The sequence below is a fragment of the Trachypithecus francoisi genome, unplaced genomic scaffold, assembly GCF_009764315.1.
Source record: "Trachypithecus francoisi isolate TF-2019V2 unplaced genomic scaffold, Tfra_2.0 Lachesis_group19, whole genome shotgun sequence".
In the NCBI taxonomy this organism is placed as follows: domain Eukaryota; kingdom Metazoa; phylum Chordata; class Mammalia; order Primates; family Cercopithecidae; genus Trachypithecus; species Trachypithecus francoisi.
The window spans coordinates 21,926,122-21,945,151 of record NW_022681464.1 but is presented as its reverse complement, the minus strand read 5'-3'; the positions used below and the strand labels follow the sequence as shown (position 1 = coordinate 21,945,151).

At 36.0% G+C, this 19,030-nt stretch overlaps 1 protein-coding gene across 4 annotated transcripts in view; it reads right to left on the bottom strand.

Moving 5' to 3' along the window:
• The window catches only part of NOL4 (nucleolar protein 4), a 383,228-nt gene that overhangs the window by 168,150 nt on the left and 196,048 nt on the right, over nucleotides 1-19,030 (bottom strand). For 2 of the 4 annotated variants that reach the window (XM_033178025.1, XM_033178026.1), the window contains exons 1-2: nucleotides 8,348-8,559; nucleotides 4,208-4,491 (exon numbers count right to left, since the gene is read on the bottom strand). In XM_033178025.1, the coding sequence (XP_033033916.1) occupies nucleotides 4,208-4,491; nucleotides 8,348-8,366 (303 nt within the window). In that variant the 5' untranslated portion in view covers nucleotides 8,367-8,559. Of the gene's footprint in view, nucleotides 1-4,207; nucleotides 4,492-8,347; nucleotides 8,560-19,030 lie in introns of those variants that run through there. The other 2 variants (XM_033178023.1, XM_033178024.1) reach the window with 1 other exon arrangement.

The window sequence follows — 19,030 nt, the reverse complement described above, 5'->3', positions numbered from 1 at the left end:
AGAACTTTATTATGAAGTTCACTTCATAGCCTTGGGGTAAAGCAAGTATTGATCCAGATGCAGGAACCCTAGAGCACTCTACATTTGGATTAAGATTGCAGGAAGAATCTCTAAAGAGAAATTCCAGACACACTCTCCTTCGCAATTAAAATGATTCCACTTTCCTATCTCAGCCTCTATAACTGTCTTCAATCAAATTGCCCACTAATTCCGTTAGTGTTTCTTCTGCCATGTGTTTTGAATCCACCTCTGAGCACTAACTCTCCTAAGCAAAGTTCAGGTTCAGGCCTATGTCACTTCATCTAAGGATTGCTTAGTTTAATAATTTGTATCAATGTTGAAATGCTCCACATTTTGCCTTCTAAAACATCCCCTTCTTATCCAGTTGCTTTCATTTTCTCCTTGAGTATTCGTTTCTCTACAAATTCCTTTTATATCACTTGTTCCTAAGGGTTGATATTCTGCAAGACGACATATTTCGACTCTCTCCTCATTCTGTGCTCTCCCAAGGTGATCTTATCAACCACCACAGCTTCAAGCACCACTTTTGTTCTGAAATCTTTAAAATGTCTCTCTCTCCATCCTGTACCTTTCTTCAGAGCTGACACATTTCCCCCGAATGCCTACTAAATATGTCCAATGGACACTGCATGTGCATCGTAAACTTTACATGTGGAAACCTGCCTCTTCAAATGTTTCTCATTCTGGATCTTAGTAAATGGATTCATCATCCACTTAGGCAAGAAAGCCAAAAATCTTGGAGTCATTCTAGAATGTTCTTCTATACTTGGCTTTCCACATTCAATAAACCTTTGTATATTTCCTCAAAGTATTGAGAAACATCTATGGACAAGATAGTAAGCCAGGTGTGAGGCATACTGCAGCGGACAAGGTAAACATCATTTTTATATTCACAGAATGTTCACACTAATGGGATATTGAAAGGTAAATATGATACTCATATTACAGGCTATGTGAATGGCACTCCTAGGAGTTTGGCAATATATGAATACAACCTATGGAGGTTAGATAGTTAGTCCTGCAAATACAATGCCAAAAGAACAAAAATAACATGTTCAGTAATTTTTTGTACTACATATCTGCTTTTCCTTCTCATTGTCAGTTATTTGATTCCAACTGTCAATATTTTCCTCTTGGATTGCCACAATAGCTCTCTAACCAGAATTCTCTCATTACTTTTTTCTATTCCCTATCCTATTCACTCACCAAAACATTGCCAGAATAATTTTTGTAAAATTTCAAGCTGACCATGAGCTTTCTAAAATTCTAAGCTGACCACTAAGCTCTTTCTATTAGACAATCCAAAGTCCTTAAAATGGCCTACATTTATTGGTGGAGCCGCTTTATATTTCATCACTTCACACATGTTCTCTGCTGCAGCCATGCTAAGCTCCTTGCAAATACCCATGCCAGGTATGCTCTCTCACAGCTCTGTGCCTTAAAACATGCTTACCCCTCTCCCATACATAATCAGAATAACTCCTACTTGCCATTCCACACTCACCTCTGACATCAATCTCTCTTCAGAGTTTTCCTTAAGAATCATTATAGTCCCTTGGCATCCTTCCCGTTCTTTCATTTCACCCTCCTGACCATACGTCCCTCATATCACTTACAGAATGAGACTGTAACCACAAGTTTGTCCCCCCTGCTAGACTATGAGCTTTCAAACAGCAGGAATCTTGCTCTTCTCATTTACATATTTTTGCTTCCTACAACAGTGACTTGCATGTAGGAATCCTTTAGTAAATATTTAGAGAATAAATTAATTGGTGGCAACTAGTTTGTCCTGCATAAGGATGTCTTCCTCAATGCCACGAGGAAGTGATAAAATCATACTGAGGTCAGAATGGACAATGATTCCCTAGCCTGAGAATAAGTCATCTTCCCTATCTGCATTCCAGGCCCTTCACACTGTCTAGCAAGAGACCCCTTCTGAAAGAAATAAAATGGTAATCTTGTATTTCCTTCAAAGTTCAAGGCTCAGTTCCTCTAGGAGGTCTATTTTGACTATTACTTGAAATAGTATTTTCTTACTTAAACCCTTACTGTTTTAATACGAGAGTAAGTATTGCCTGTGCTTGTTCTAAGAAACTTTTCTATGTATATGTATCCTCTTTCTCAAAATTATGTATCAAGAGCCTTGTGAATAAAGACTGTTATTTCTGTGAGTTGTCTCTGCTACCTACTCCATTGCTGCAAGTATGCCAAGTATTTTTAATTGCATAAATTTAAGATGTACAACATGATGTTTTGATATACCTGTCCATAGTTAAATGATTACTCCAGGAAAGCAACTTAACACAGCCATCACTTCCATATGGTAAGAACATCTAAAATGTACTTTTAGCAAATTTTCAATAGATGATACGATACTATTAACTCTAGTTCTCCTGCTGTTTATTATATCTCTAGATGTACTTGTCCTTCATAGCTGATAAGTATTTACTGTTATTTTTGAAGAAAATAACAAAAATAATCTCTCTTGATTCTTTTCCCGATGTGCTCCCAATCAAAACTTCTCTCACAAATTTAACTGTTTTCTATCTTCATCTTATTTGAATTCTTGACATTGTCCATGGGAGCTGCCTACACTCTCCTTGAAAGGTGGACTTTGCTTAGCTTTCATACATTACACCCTTCTGATTTATCTTCTGCGTCTTTGGCTATTCCTCAGTTGGCTGTGGGAAGTATTCTTCATTTACTAAACCATAAAATATTAAGTGCATCAGGGGTATCTTCTTCTCCTCTAGGCTTGTTTATCATCTTAACCCTCAGGAGCAGCCCAAACCATCTGTGCTTCTCAACTCCATTGTAATAGAGGTAGAAAGGTCACTTCATTCTGTTTAATATGTGCAAGAATATGTTTTAATAAGCATCGTTCCCAGAGTAATACTGAATAAGGGAATAAGAAAAAGAAGAGCAAACCATCCAATAATTTTAGAAAAAAATTTAATAGACACATAGCATAGAAAGGACATTTCACGATTATTTAAACTTCATAAAGACAGGTTTATGTGGAGGGCAGGGAAACTTAGGAGTTATTTTGTTCTGTAAAATGTAACACAGTACACAGTGAATCAGATCATGTTAGCAAATATAAAATCATTTGCGTTTATGTAATTTGGCTTTAAACCACTGAGGAAGATATTTGAACATTTGCCACAGAAAAAGTTGTAGCAGCTTCCCTCAGGCAGGAGTGCTTAAGTGTCTGCCAATGTCTAGTGACTCGCTTAAAAGAGGATAAAACACACCCCCAGGCAAGCAAGAAGATTTAAATAGAGCCAATTTAGGAAGCATAGTGCCTTAGCAAATTCAGAAATTAATCCAGATTAAGACATTTTGCTTTAAGGATCTATGTCAAAAAACAAGTTCTACAACTCTGACTTAGAGGTAAGGGCTGGGGAAGGCACTCAAAGGGTATTGTCCATAAAAACCCTCATGGGTTCCAAAGTACACCTTCAAAAATCATAGAGCAAAGTCACCAGCATGTGTTATCTCAAAGTAGCAGAAGTTTAAGCTTAATTTAAAAAAAAGTCAGCTGGGAATGGGAGAGGATTGTAATTTATTCTAATATTAATATAAAGAATCTAAACATTTAGATATGTCTGAAATGTGTTTTTGTCTTTTGTATGATATAATTTATGATAAATCATTTCTTAAAATAATTATTTAACCCACAAACTTCATCCAGGACCCTCACACTTAACAGTTCTTTAGTGTCCACAAAGAAAATTACTGATCAAAGTCCCCAGGTCTCTAAAGCAAACTGAAGAATTTAATTGAAACTTTATCTTTATGTACACCTATCCATCTAGGAGAAACTAGATAGTGATCCTTTTATAGTAAAAAATTGTGTACTGAGACTGAAACTGTCACATCTGAGCTGAACATATTCCCAGAGAGATTCATACAAATAGATTATATACATGAGAAACATTAACTCAAGTGATTCTCCATATCAAAAAACACCCACAGCTTTGAGACACGATTCATTTTGCTATTATTCCTGAAATCATATGTTATAAACACACAGTATGCTTGGTCATAAGTTTCATGGCATCCCCTTATTGGATTTGTTTATAATATTTTTATTAACAATAATGTTTATCTCCTATATGCATAGGTATTTTCTGTGACCTTCATGACTGACTCAAAAATTCTGGAAATTGTAATGTGACCATACCTTGCTTCCATTTTCTCTCGCCTCTCGTTCCATCTTGAGGTCAGAAATTAGAAGATTCTTATATTTGTTTTTCCCATTACTGTTGTGATCATCTATTCTGTATTCCGAAGTTAGCTGCGCAGAGAGGGGACTGTCACTCAGGTTCAGTGGCTGTTCATCTTGCTCCAGCCCAGTTTTGCCATCACTGTTGGAGTCTCCCATCTCCCTGCTGTGTGTTCCCCCTGAAGCAATTGAACTCTGCCCCAGAGTCTCATTGCCATTAAAGCTCTCTGCAGCAGAATCATCTGTTGGAAAGGAAAAGTTACATTTTGATTTTAATGAATATGCTATTCAGATTCTACTTCAACTAGCATTTATTGAGCTCCCATTATGTGAATGGCATTTTACATATAATATGTAATTCATCCTCAGCAATAAGCTTGTAAACAGTTATTGTTATTTTTAATCTAGTAGGCACATGGTAAGGTTTGAATGTTTTGTCCTCTCTAAATCTCACATTAAAATGTGACTTCCAGTGTCCATAGTGGGGTCTAGCGGCAGGTGTTTGGGTCATGAGGGTGAATTTTTCTTGAATGGCTTTGTGCCATTACCATGGTAATGAGTGAGTTCTTGCTCTGGGAGTTCATAGGAAAGATAGTTGTTTAAAAGAGCTAGCACCTCTTCTCTCTCTCTCTTGCTCCCTCTGTCACCATGAGACAAACTGGCTCCCCTTCATCTTCCTCCATGATTGTAAGCTTCCAGAAGCCCTCACCAGAAGTAGATGCTGGCACTATGCTTCATGTACAGACTGCAGGGCTGTAAGCCAAATAATCCTTTCTTTTTTATAAGTTACCCAGTCTCAGGTATTCCTTTATAGCAATGCAAATGGGCTAACACAGCACATTTAGGCACAAGAAGTGAAATAAAATAATAAGAAGAAAACAGAATTGAGAGAACAATTCAATCTCAAATGCAATCTCAAAGGAAAAAAAAAAAAACAAAGAGAATTAAACAACTACCAATTATTTTGCAAGTGGCTTTTGTTTTTCCAGAGAGAATATCTAGATTTGGTAAACATTCTCTGATAAAAAGCATCATTTATCCTACTGGTGAGAATGTGTATCAGTAAAAGCTGAATGAGTGTTTAATATGCATCTAAAGCATTAAAAGTGCTCATAAACTTTGTTCCACTCGTTACACTTCTGGGAGTTTAACACCTAAGAAGTTTAATCAGTGTGTGTATTTTTTTGTAGGTAAACATTCATACCAGTGTTGTTCATAATGGCAAAAAATTAGAAATGACCTAAATTACCACAAATAGATTATTTAAATAAATGTTGAAATTGTTAGAATACCATGTAATTATTAAATATTCTATTTTAAGATATGGGGATGTAAGTCATGAAGCACTAAAGAGAAAAATCTAGCTACAAACGAGTGCGATTGGTATGGTCCCAATTTCGTAAAAAGAAAACACATAGACAAAGATTACATGAAATAACATTCTATTTTTCTTAATTAATTTTATCTTATATAACAATTTGCTACTGATTTTTAAAAATTATGATGGAAAAGGTGTTAAAATGTTTCCTTTAGTTAAAAGCTATTAGTGAAGTCATATAAATATGGGTGAGCAAAAGAAATATTATTGAATACTTGTGATTTTTAATTTTCTGAATATTATCAAGTATGCTTTTTGGAGGGGTGTAATGAAATAGTTAATGCTTTCTGATCAATTACATTCATGGGAATTACATTCAAATTCTGAAAGAGTAATATAACTCACAGGTTCACTCACTTATTCACTAACATTTGTTAAGGGCTTACTCTGACCAATATGGGGTTAAGTTTTTAGCCTGTAGAGACTCCGCCTTCAACAAGTTCACAGATAATTAAGAGAGACAGAAAAACAAACATGCTATTAAAATGCAGAGCAAGAAGGCTGTGGTCTAATACAAGGGATTAAGACATCATAGAAGGCTTCCTAAAGAAGGGGATATGAGTTGAATTCCAAAAGGTGAGTGAGCCTTAACCAGGTGGAGAAGTTGGGGAAGAGCGTTTTCTATAGAGGGATCAGCACATGCAGAGTCACAGAGGTCAGCATATGCAGGGCAAGTGAGAAGTAAGAGTAGTCTGGAGTGCAAGAAAAGAGAAAGAGAAAAGATAAACCTAGAAAGAAAAAAAGAGAATACCAAGAAAAGCATTTTGTTTATCAAAGAACTTGGATTTTATTCTGAGAGCAAATAACAGTTTTAATTTATTGTGAGAAGTGACATGGAAAAAGGTATATTTCAGGTAGACTATTCTGACTCTGATGAGGAGAATGGTATGAAGGGGCAAAATGGAAGTTGGGGAGACCAATTAAGAGATGTAGAAGTCATCTAAGTTGGCATCTTTAAAAGCTCAAACTTCTGAAGCAGTGGTGGTGCAGAAAAAGAGACAACTAGAAAAATTGTGAGAACAGAACTGGTATGACTAGTAGTAATGGAATAGGCAAGAATCTAGGATGAAGCCAGGTCTGTAGTAAAAAATTAAAAAACAGGCTGGGCACGGTGGCTCATGCCTGTAAGCCCAGCACTTTGGGAAGCCAAGGTGGGTGAATCACCTGACATCAGGAGTTCAAGACCAGGCTGGCTAACATGGTGAAATCCCTGTCTCTACTAAAAATACAAAAATTCACGGGGCATGGTGGCATGTGTCTGTAATCTCAGCTACGCGGGAGGCTGAGGCAGGAGAATTGCTTGAACCCGGGAGGCAGAGGTTGCAGTGAGCTGAGATCACGCCATTACCCTCCAGCCTGGGCAACAAGAGCGATACTGCGTCTCAAATAAAATAAAATAAACAAAGCCCATTAGGTTTAATTCATAATGAAATAATATTTTTTCATTACAAATTACGCCTGGACTGAATTATTATTTCACGCCCAGCCTGAAATAATATTTTCAAACAGTTTTCTAAGACTATCATGTGAAAAATGTTAAAATACGTTCAAATGGCAAAATTCTATTAAATTACTCTTTTTATGTACCCATCAAAGAAAGAATTGTTGTGGAAAGAAAAAATACATAGGAAAAATTGGGAAACTGGCCATAAATAATATGACATTTTTTATTACATGGTACTTTCCATAGGTATTAATGCAAGGATTCAAAATACTATTTTAACATGAAATGTCTAGGGTTTTTGAAATGCAGAATTAAGGGGATGACTTATATAAGTAATTCAGATAGATGTGTGCATGTTCTTTTTATGCCAATTCAAATTCTTATGCTAAATTATGAAGATAATTTTTGATTACTTTATTATTTCCCACGAAAGTCCAAAGAAGAGCACAATGAACATATTCAACTGCAATTTTTATTTCATGAAAAAAGTGATTTAACATTTGTGTTCTAGAAACCTTTAAAAAATATAGTAACATTTAATGTATGAAAGCTTTGTCAATACATTTTTAGGTTAAATAACCCTAAGTATATATTACATTTTAAAATAAAATCTACATTAGCATAAGACAAATCCAATGTCTATCTTGGTTAAAAATTAAACATCCTACATCTCTTTCTTCAATCTGAAATCATTATGTATATCTAATAAATGGTATAACATTCATTTATTTTTCAGGTAAGGTAAACATTATTATTTGTCAGGAAAGGCTTTAATAAGTGCCATGTTTTCGTTTCAATAAAAAATATCAATAATAAGGTAGAAAATATTTTTAGATGGAGTAGTTCACTCCAGATGTTACCAAGGTAACTAAATTCAACAGCATTACATATTTCATTCCTCAGTAAATCAGTATGTTTTAAGAAAAACAAATACATGATTTACTCATTTGTATCAAATATACATACTCACATATTTTGCAATTCAAATGGTAAAAAACAATAATGTCTCATAACACTGTCCTATAAATCCAAATTTAAAACAAAGTTTTGATGTCTTTATTTTAAAAATGCCATATAGAACAGTGAGCAGATATTAAACTGAGTATAAATTAAGAATTTTATATTGTTGAGTTTCATGTAATCATGTTAACAGTTTTTATTCTCTTTCCCTCTCTCCCTAAAAGATACTTTTTAAGAATTTAAAATCGCAGACCTCAGACTCCTGTAACCAATTCACATCAGGTCACCACTTTAAAGGGGTAATCTGCTTCCTTACCTAACATAGTTTGCTCCATCCTGAGTAGCTGCTACACAGAGGGTGCAGTATTAAGATCTGTGGGTATGGCCTTCAGGTTCACTGGGCCAGGGTGATGGTTCTTCTCTCAAGGTTTCAGCCTGGGTACCATAGCATTTGAACCAAAGACTCTGCATTTGAGTCCCAAGGAAAACAGCACCTGGAGCTTTGGAAAATAAGGGTGCCCAGGGTACCTAGCAACAGAGGAGAATGTGGAATGTGATGACAAGGAAGTGTGGAATCTAGTGACATCAGGAGGGCAGTTGGATGTCGGGAGTTAATGTGTTCTGTGGCTACTTTTGATGGGATGGATTTAGCGTTGTGAAGACTTCTTGTGCTATCTCTGCGAGCACAAATGAGGCTCCTTCTTGTCTAGAAGGTCTAGTAACACAGTAAATGGCAGACTATTCATTTTATTGTTTCTCTTTTGCTACTCCCCATTCCCTCCATGAATTAGCAGAGACCCTAGAAATACTGTAAGTTATCCCGCCAGCATTTTGTAGAAAAGTGGTTTCATCAGCGTCACATTCAACAATTAGCTGTCTCTGTGTGAAGAGAATTGACCTAAAACATTATGTGTAACGTATATGTGTACGTGTGTGTATTTAAGTGTGTGTATATATGTAATCTCCCAAAGTACCTGACCTACTTCCTTATTTAGTTACTTTCAGTAGCTTAGCATCATGGCCTTTAGGCCAAGTGCCTTAGGCAAAATGAACAGGAAAAAAATTTATATATATATATATATAATCCTCATTTTAACATTAGTACTTGGAAGTTTAGTCCTAAAATTCAGGTCAGATGCTCACAGGGTCCAAAAAGATTTTATTGTTTTCCCCAAATGCGCCGCAATTTTCCTCCTCTAGTCCTTTGATGCCCCCTTAGAAAACTTCTCTTTCATATCTTACCATAAAACTAAGTATTAAGTCCAAAATATAGATGTAAATAGTCTTGCTGAAAAGATTAGTACTTTCATATCCAAAAAGGTAGAAAAAAATTTAAAAATTCCTTTGAAATCTAATTGCAAAATAGTTTAAGTGTGACTCTCCTTTACCCCTTGTGGTCTTTGCTCTATGTCTTCTCCCAGCAAGGGGTTAAAAATTAATAATAATAATAAATAAGCTTATCTATCACTAGGCCATACCTTACATCTTACACCATAACTCCCTCTACTCTGCAACACAAAGCAGGTAATGCAGGCTGAATGAATCCTTTGTAGCACTTTCCAGTCCAGTTTTTGCCTGGAGTCTGACTCTCTGATTCACTTCTGGCTTAAGCTCCTTTGTCATCTAGAAATTCCTCATTTTCCTCCCTTAAAACCTGCTTATGACCTTTTCATTCTTTGAATTTATGTTTTACCTATCCTCTACAACACAGTTTTTAACACTTAATGACATAGCCCTGCTCTATGTTTTGTTTTTGTTATCTCACATGCAAAAACCTCAGTTCCTGACCACAAAGTCCTGTGCCTTCAGTCTCAACACCACAAAAACCTGCAGAAAGATAAATTACCAAAATTGCAAATTGCAATTTTTATTTTATTTGCAAAATATAATTTGGATTGTATACTATTTAGTAACGTTATCTTAAACATGTGCAAAAGAATAATGGGACATTGTGAAGTCAAAACATTCATACTTAAGTTTATTGATGCTAACAAATGCATATGTATATACATATTATGTGTATATGTAGGTATATATTATATGTATGTATATATTATACATATATATATATGACTACTACTAAAAGATTAAAGGACATTTGTTTTAATATGATAAAACTGATTTTATTGGAGGCAAGAAAATAACAGATGTTTCAGCCTTCTACTAAATTGTCCAGAAGGGGGACACTTACTCTTGTTTGACAGCTCCTAATCCATCCTTTGTCATGAAAGAATGGGATCTACTTGAAGGAGGTTATTACAGTGAAGGCACAGAGATAAGCTGGATATCTCAAAGCATATAACTAAATTTCAGTGCAATCATTAAATAATAAAACTAATTCTTACATATCAATGAGGAGTTAATTTATATTGTTTATATTATGCTGTTTACAATATTTAACCAAACATTTATGTGCACAAGATACTTTTCTTGGCACTGTTGAGTCCAAAGAGACTCCATATAAAAATTGTTCTTATCTAAGATTAGACCATAAAAATTACAATGCAAGGTAGAAAATACTATCTGTTCCATGAGAGTTTCATATCAAGCATCATGAACAAAAAGGTTTCTCAGAGAACGAAAAGTCACCTATGTATTGCTGGGGATGAAAAGTGTATCACGGAAGGTCTTTTACAGGAGGTGGAATTTGAAGAAGGTGAGATATATGTAGATGTATAATGAGGATGGTGAAGGTTATCCCAGTTTATGAGAGGGCATAAGAAAAAGCATCAGAGGCAGAAAAAAGCTGGAAGAGGACAGGGAATTTAGTATGTTGTACATACTAAAACAAAGAATTGCATATATGTGTGTGTGTGTGTGTCCATATACGTGTGTATACATATGTATATGTGTATATATATGTGTGTATGTATATGTATATATATATGAGACAGGATCTCACTCTTTTTGCCCAGGCTGGAGTGCAGTGATGAGATCACAGCTCACTGCAGCCTCAGCTTCCTGGGCTCAAGTGATCCTCCTACCTCAGATCCCCAAGTAACTGGGACTACAGGTATGTGCCACCATGACTCGATATTTTTTTATTTTTTGTAGAGAGGGGATCTCACTATGTTGCCCAAGCTGGTCTTGAACTCCTAAGTTCAAGTAACCCTGCTGCCTCATCCTTCCAAAGTCCTGGTATTACAGGCATTAGCAATCCACTGTGTCTGAACAAAATTGTATATTTTAGAGTAGTGGATATTTTATTGCGTACCCTTTTTTTCGAGAACACTTATAAAATCATTCATTATTCTCCTGGAAGGGGGTGGGGTCCTAGTAAAAACCCATTGATTATGTGAGTGTAGTCTGAGGAAGCTTATTTATCTCTGTTCCTACCTCTAAGCTACTATCAACTGACCCATAACAAAATTTTCTCCTAATTCCAAGATAACACATTTTTAAAACTGGCTATTATGCAATAACTTGTAAATGGCTTCTTAATTGTCTAAACAAATTGCAAAATACAGTCATGCATTGCTTAACGAGAGGGATACATTCTGAAAAATACATTGTTAGGTAATTTCACCATTGTGTGAACATCATAGAGTGTATTTACACAAACCTAGATGGCATAATCCACTATACATTTAGGCTATGTGGTATAGCCTATTATTCTAGACTATAAATCTGTACAGGATGTTACTGTACCGAGTGCTGTAGGCAAAGGTAACACAGTGGTATTTGTGTAAACCACGTGTAAACATAGAAAAGGTACAGCAAAATGTATAACATAATCTTATGAAATCACTGTTGTATGTGAGATCTGTTATTGAATGAAACATTATTATGTGATACATGACTGTACTATTTTCATGCTTACCCATTAGCTTGTTGAGGATTTCATAGAACTAGCTATTTTATATAAAATTATATGCAGAAGTATATTTTGATATTTTTATGTGTTGGAAAATACCAGATTTATTTTGTTGACAAAGTCACAGTTATTGCAAATACCACTGTGTTATATTTCTTATAGTCATAATAGAAAAAAAGTTAAAATTTCATTTAGAAGTAAGTGAAAAAATATATACATAGATTTTTTCCTCCCAACTCACAGCTCAGATCTACTTATGGAATCCAGGTAAGTTTCCTGAACTAGATGCTATGCTACTTTTTTCACTTATCTTAAATAGTACTATAATATTATCATAATTCACAGGTTTCAGATCCCTAAGTCCAACACTGATATGGTAGGTTTTAGCGGGGTCTGTATTGTCCTTCTTCTCACCTTACAACACCTTGTCATTTTGTGACATTTAGAATCTATTTACCAGCTAGAACGTACATTTTCACAAGGTAGGTATTTTACATCTTTTGTTTCTTTGTGTTTCTCTATGGAATTCAACCTAGTGTTTTATTACACAAAGTTAACACTATAGACATAGATGTTAAAGATATAAATAAGACAAACAATGTCACAGACAATATAATGCATTAATGCAGGTGTGTGTGAAATCCATGTATTAGTCACATACTCATGAGGCTATTTACTGCTACCACTTAAAACCAAAACAATACGTGAGGTTTTTGATGTTCTGTCTCATACAGCAAGCAGTATATATAATGAGAAAATCTCCTGTTCGATTTAAAGTGAATTTAAGACAATCATTTTAGAGCATGTCAGTGTTTTCAAAGAGAGCTGACTGGTAACCACTGGAAAGAAATGCCCCAGGGCCGGGCGCGGTGGCTCAAGCCTGTAATCCCAGCACTTTGGGAGGCCTAGACGGGCGGATCACGAGGTCAGGAGATCGAGACCATCCTGGCTAACACGGTGAAACCCCGTCTCTACTAAAAAATACAAAAAACTAGCCGGGCGAGGTGGCGGGCGCCTGTAGTCCCAGCTACTCGGGAGGCTGAGGCAGGAGAATGGTGTAAACCCGGGAGGCGGAGCTTGCAGTGAGCTGAGATCCGGCCACTGCACTCCAGCCCGGGCGACAGAGCGAGACTCCGTCTCAAAAAAAAAAAAAAAAAAAAAAAAGAAATGCCCCAGAAAACCCATCAAATGGGCAATAGAAACAAGAAACAATGCCATATATTATTATAGAGTCGTTCTACTAGAAAATGATTTGGCAATTTATAAGGAAATGGCTTAGAGATGTATCATTAGTTATCCCCAACCACTAACTAAGTTATGGAAACAAATGTCCCAGATTGGAGTAAATCATTTTGGAAAGAAATGTTCTAATTGAAGCTAAAATCAATATGATCCAAAAGGGGGTTGCCCTAAATTGGTGTTTAGCCAAAAGCAAATCAAAAGGGTTTCTTCTTGCCGATAACAAATCAGAAAATACTTTATTTTGAAAGCAATGAAAATCTTGGAAAATAAAAAGACCCATCTGTAACAAGTTTATGTTTGAAACAGTGTCTTGGAGCTGGGAAGGACCTGGGCTAGCTTCCAATTTGCCCTTGTAAGCAGCACTTTGGTGGTGGCTATCCACCTTACAGAACCCTACCACCCCCATCCCATGACTTGTTCTTGATACACAGTGATAAGTTACCAGAAACTATGCTTCTCTTCTGTCAGTTGACCATTGGGATGGCCTGTTTTGGATATTGATTCTCTCACTTATTTCACCAAGTCAGCTGTTTTTTTGCCTAATGCATTTTTCGGAGTCTCTGTCTAACCAGACCAGAATTTACTCTCACCTTCATGCTCATGTCCCAGGATAATCTGACTTCTCTTGTTCCGTATTACAATCTAGTTCACAGGGTCTTTGGAAACCATATCCTAATATACATCCCCATAATTCTACATAAGGATAAAACCATGCTCAGAGGAGCAAAAATGGTTGAGTCTTGTCTACTTTGGTAAGATATATAACAATAAAAAATATAAGATAACTAAAATATAGGGCCCTGTCTCCTCAGTGAGCAGGAAACTATTGTTTTAAAATGTATATACATACCACATCCACAGTGAAGGTTAAGTTCCTAAAAACTTGACCTCTCTACTACTTAGAAGAAGACACATTACATAGTAGGCGTCATCTGGTTTAGATTGCAATGAAAATGGCTTTTCCATTTTGCCTTCTTGATGGCAGAATAGACCAGCTGGAACTCAAGGTATCTATATGTGTGAAGCCTGAGGTGATTTTCAAAGAAAGAAATTTTATCAGTACAAATAAAGCTTTAGTGTAAGGCCCCGCAGTCTTCAATGGGTGACTTTGCCTTTTGAGACATCTGCTGTCTCTTTAGACACTTGGGCATCATGAACTGAGTACCACTTTAATTAAATTAAGACATGTTCATTAAATTTAGACATGCTCAGTAGCTCTTTTTCATCAAGTGGAAGTGTGACATGGAGGAATGGGTCTTCTGAGACTCCCATGGTATATGAATAGGATGATCAAAACCCACAAAACAACAGTTCCTTCTTTAATCTCTGTCTACTAATTCAAAAGAAATTTTTAATGAAAAATTGGTTGAAAATAAGAAAGGTCAGCCTTGCTTAAATGATAATGTGAAAATCTGCACTGGTACAGTTGTTTACATAGATAGACCCAAATGAAGAAGGAAATATGGGTAAGACTTTGAGCAGTAAGTCTTTTTGTATACTCTCCTTAGGACAAACATAGTGTTAGGTTATCGCATTATGTCTTTGGCAGTGACCAAATGGCATAGAGGCTTAAAAGAGCCAGGCTAGATGATTTCTAGACAGAAGTGGAAGCATGATATTGATAAATCTTTTATAATAGGTCAAGGGCTTGAAAATGTTCATGCCATGTCCATGTCCATCAGAAAACCACTACAGTAGAAGGTGATCCTAATAAGTGTGATTTTTCCTGTGGATATGAAGCATCCTATCTGCTGGACCCAGGTTTGCTCAGTGGGATTATGAACGGAGTGGCAGTCAGAGCAGTAGCAGAGCATGGGTGCTTCATTCTGGGTGCTTCATTGGCCATGTTAATCTGAGTACTCAGTTGTCCAACAGAGTGTTCAATCTTAAAATTTTGATAAAGTACATAATTTGGAGAAGATTGCTAACTTTACTGTAGTAGATCAATTGTATTGGATCTCTTTAATTCGGTATGGGCTAGCTACTTGTTTTTAGTGGAACAGATGTTTATTTTTTACTTACTCCTGCATTTCTTGCCCATTTTTCCTCAGACATCATTTTTGACCTCAGAATGTTTTATATACTACAGTTTTTCTGATACTACATTACATTAAATCAAGGAAATCACATCATAGTAGAAGCATTGAAGCAACTATATGATTTTCCTGGGAGTTATTGCTGTTATCTCTTTCATCACTGGCAGATTAGTGACCTTATAACATGATGGAATGAACTGTTAAAAACTCAACTTCAATGCCACCGAGAGATAGTACCTGAGCCTGAGGGGCTGCCTTTTAGGATGTGATGTGTGCTTTAAGTCAGCTACTGATACTTGGGGCTACTTATTTCTTAGCCACAACAGCAGGCTGGGAACAAGGTGCTCCAGAGATGGGAGCAAAACTTCTCATAGCTCTTCTTTACAACTGCAGGTTCTGCTCACCTGCAGAAAGGACGCTTGTAACAAGTGGAATAGAAACTGAACATTTCACACCATGTAGGCCACTAAAGGAATCAATTTTTAAAAAGGAGGGCCATGTGTTGGTTGAGGTCATTAATCATGACTACCAAAGGAATGAAAGATGGCCAAAAAACAAAATAGTTTGGGAGGTCGATACTCAGGGAGTATCTAAAGTATTTTTCATTATATTCTGCAGGAAGGAAAATATTATCAAGACAATTCTTGTAGGCAGAGACAAGAAGATCGCATTCCCTGACATGCCATTGCATCTGGACAATTTCCCGAGTAGTTTTATTGCTGCTAAAGAAGTAAAAACATGGAATTTGTAGTTGAGGTTTTTAGTCAAGCTATGGCTTAGAAACCAGATGCAGAGAAAAGGAGTGCAATGTTTATCTGGATTTCTTGCTTGCTGTCAAGTATCTGAATATTAAATAAACATATTCCTCATTTCCTTAAGTTTTATCTCCATCGTTGTACATAGCATGTGGTGGTAGTAAATAAATATATGAATTAGTCCATTAATTGTATAATTTCAATTGTTACAGAACAATGAACGTCACTTTGTGATTTCAACTCAGAAAAGTGAGTCTTTTCAACACGATACCGGGGTGCAGTTGCTGAACATGGCTCAGATTTAGTTCTATTGGGGAAATAATAGGATTTATGTAGTTTATGCAAAGAAGGTGATTAAGTGTTTGGTGGAAGTATATTTGGACATATGAGAACGTTGTGTGATGGTGTGATATGTGTATATGTGTTAGCCAATGATAGCATGTACTAAGCACTCACTGGGATGGCAACATAGTGCCTACATTCTCCCCCTAATTCACAAGTATAGGCCAGTGTAGGCATGATATCTTGTTGCCTTGGAAGATTTTGGAGCTGTGAGACAGATGAAATGGATGTCATTGAACTAAGTATTTTTATGTTAAACACTAGAGAGAACTAAAACTACTCTCACTGAGGTTCCCATCATTTTTCTAGTTCCTAACTTTCCAGATTTGGGGTAATCAACTCTTTTGTGAATTTTGAGATATTCCAGTCCTTCTTCAATAGATAATCATTTTTGCACCATTTTTGCTTAATTTAGCCAGTTTTTTTAAAAAAAAAACCTTGGAAAAGCAACCTTAAGAAATACATAAAATTTGTTTTGCTTTTGAGAAAGCCAAAAACTAAGGAGTGATGTCAGAAAGAAGGTGGAATAGGAAGCCTTGGACCCTCCTTCCCCCCATGGATGCCCTGACTCAATACAAATACACGTCATTCTCTTCATGAAAATTCCAGAAATTAGTTGAGAGGCTCCTACATCCTGGGTGAGTGCAAAGCCAGCCACACAGAAATGAGTAAAAATATGTGAGAAAAGTGAACAACAGAAATGTTACGTGGCTTGACTGTGTTCAGTTAAAATTATAACTTTTATGTTAAAGGACTTCAAATTATGTAATAAAGTATAGTCATATAAATAGGGAATACTAAGCCTAAAAAGAATACTTTCAGGGACTATGGGGAGGGATAGAATTGAATCAAATATTTGATGGTTTTAATACGTTTGTATTACTTATCAGGAACATAGAAAATTAAAGATTTAAAGATTAAAGATTATACACAATCAGTCTTTTGTACACTATATCAGAAAACATTGATGAAATTATCAAAAGATCAAATAAGTGTCTATCTCTGGAGGCATTTAAGGATGAAATCTAATCTACTGGAGGGTAGTTTCCAGTTCTTATTCCTTTATTGATTTTTCATTAGCATATTTTAAATATTCAATAACTTTGTTAGAATAGACCATCGCAGTAGTTCACAGCTGCACTGCTAGTATCTCTTCAGAAAATAGACTGTGGGGCTTCTTATGCTTATGTGTGTTCCTGAATTAACTGTATGTATTACTGAACTGGGGACTATGATAGGAAGAATTCCAAAAATGCCCTCCAACCCAAGATTCCAAACCCTAATTTCTAGAACCTGTACATACGCGGAGGTATCACTCCTGTGATTGTTATGTCATGTGGCACAATTGATGTTGGTAGAGAGATTACCTGGGTGGGCTGATTAAATCACATGAGTTCTTAAAAGCACAGAGCTTCCTCAGTTAGTAGCAGAAGAGAAAGTCAGAGATGTTCACAGCACACAGGTTTTTCAAGATGAAAGAAGCCACATAATGAATGCAGGCAGTCTTCAAGGAGCTGACATCGATCCTCCATTGATAGCCAGCAAAAAGCAGAGACTGTGGTCCTACAACCACAAGGAACTAAACTCTGCCAACTACCTGGGTAAGCCTGGAAGTGAATTCTCTCCCAAAGTCCCCAAATTAGAGCCTAGGCAGGCTGACACCTTGATTTTGGCTTTGTGATACCCTGAGGATAGAATCCAGTCAAACTTGCCTGGACTTCTGATCTACAGACCTATGAGGTATGTGGGGTTTTTTTACACTGTCAAGTTTGTAGTATAGAAAGCAACATAAAATGAATACAGTACAAATATGAAGACTTTTCTAGGTATGTTAGGATACATAATACTATTTAAAATTATTCAAGTATCTTTCAAACAATAGATGTGTATCAGTAGTTTTCAAACTTTAATTGCTTCAGAATTTCCTGAGGGAGATGATTAAAAATAAGTATCTGTAGGATCTATGTGGGCACTAAAACCTCTAACATAATAAAGTCTAGAAATCTTGGTTTAATTTATTTCAGTTGAAGTCAGGGAATCTAGAAGCATTTCTCATATAAGTGCTTAGGAACCACATATGAGAAATTAATGTCGATGATATCCAACAATTAGCCAGTGGAATACGCAATTAAAGGAGGCAACTGTGGATAGCAACAGAACTAAAAATGACTAACAGCCCTCAATTCTGGGTTCAGTAAGGCTGAATCTGAGGATATTTTAATCTCATTTTATAAAAATCTGGGAAAATTTCAGGAAAAGAAGCCAAAAGTCAAATATTTTTTCCATTTATCAAAACTAATAAACACAAATACTTACTGCCAGAATGGCCCCATTTTTTAAAAAGATTCATGAAAGGATATGATCTTTCCCAAATAATTTAAAGATAAATGTGTAACTAAGGAGCTAAAAATCTTATTTGGGGGAAAAGGATAAACTTAATTACCTTGGTTAACAAACTCCTGGAAGAAAAAGTCTTTACCTGGGTCAAGCGTATGTTTGGAAAATCAAGAATCTTTACTCTCCTTACAGAGTAGAGCTGCCTATCACATAAGTGTTCACATGTGCTGAAGTCACTGTCAGTTTTGCTTACATAGCAGGTAAAGAGTATCACCCTGGGAAGAATTGTCAAAACCATCAAAGTGTGTCCTCTGGGTCCTGCACGTTCTCCTTCCCCTCTTGATTGCTAATTCTCTAGCTATTTGTGTGCACACCAGCTCTCTGTATGTCATTTTACTGAGTAATGGATTGACAGATTGATTGATTGATTATCCTTTATCTGAAATTCCCTCACAGAAAAATGTTACTTCCAC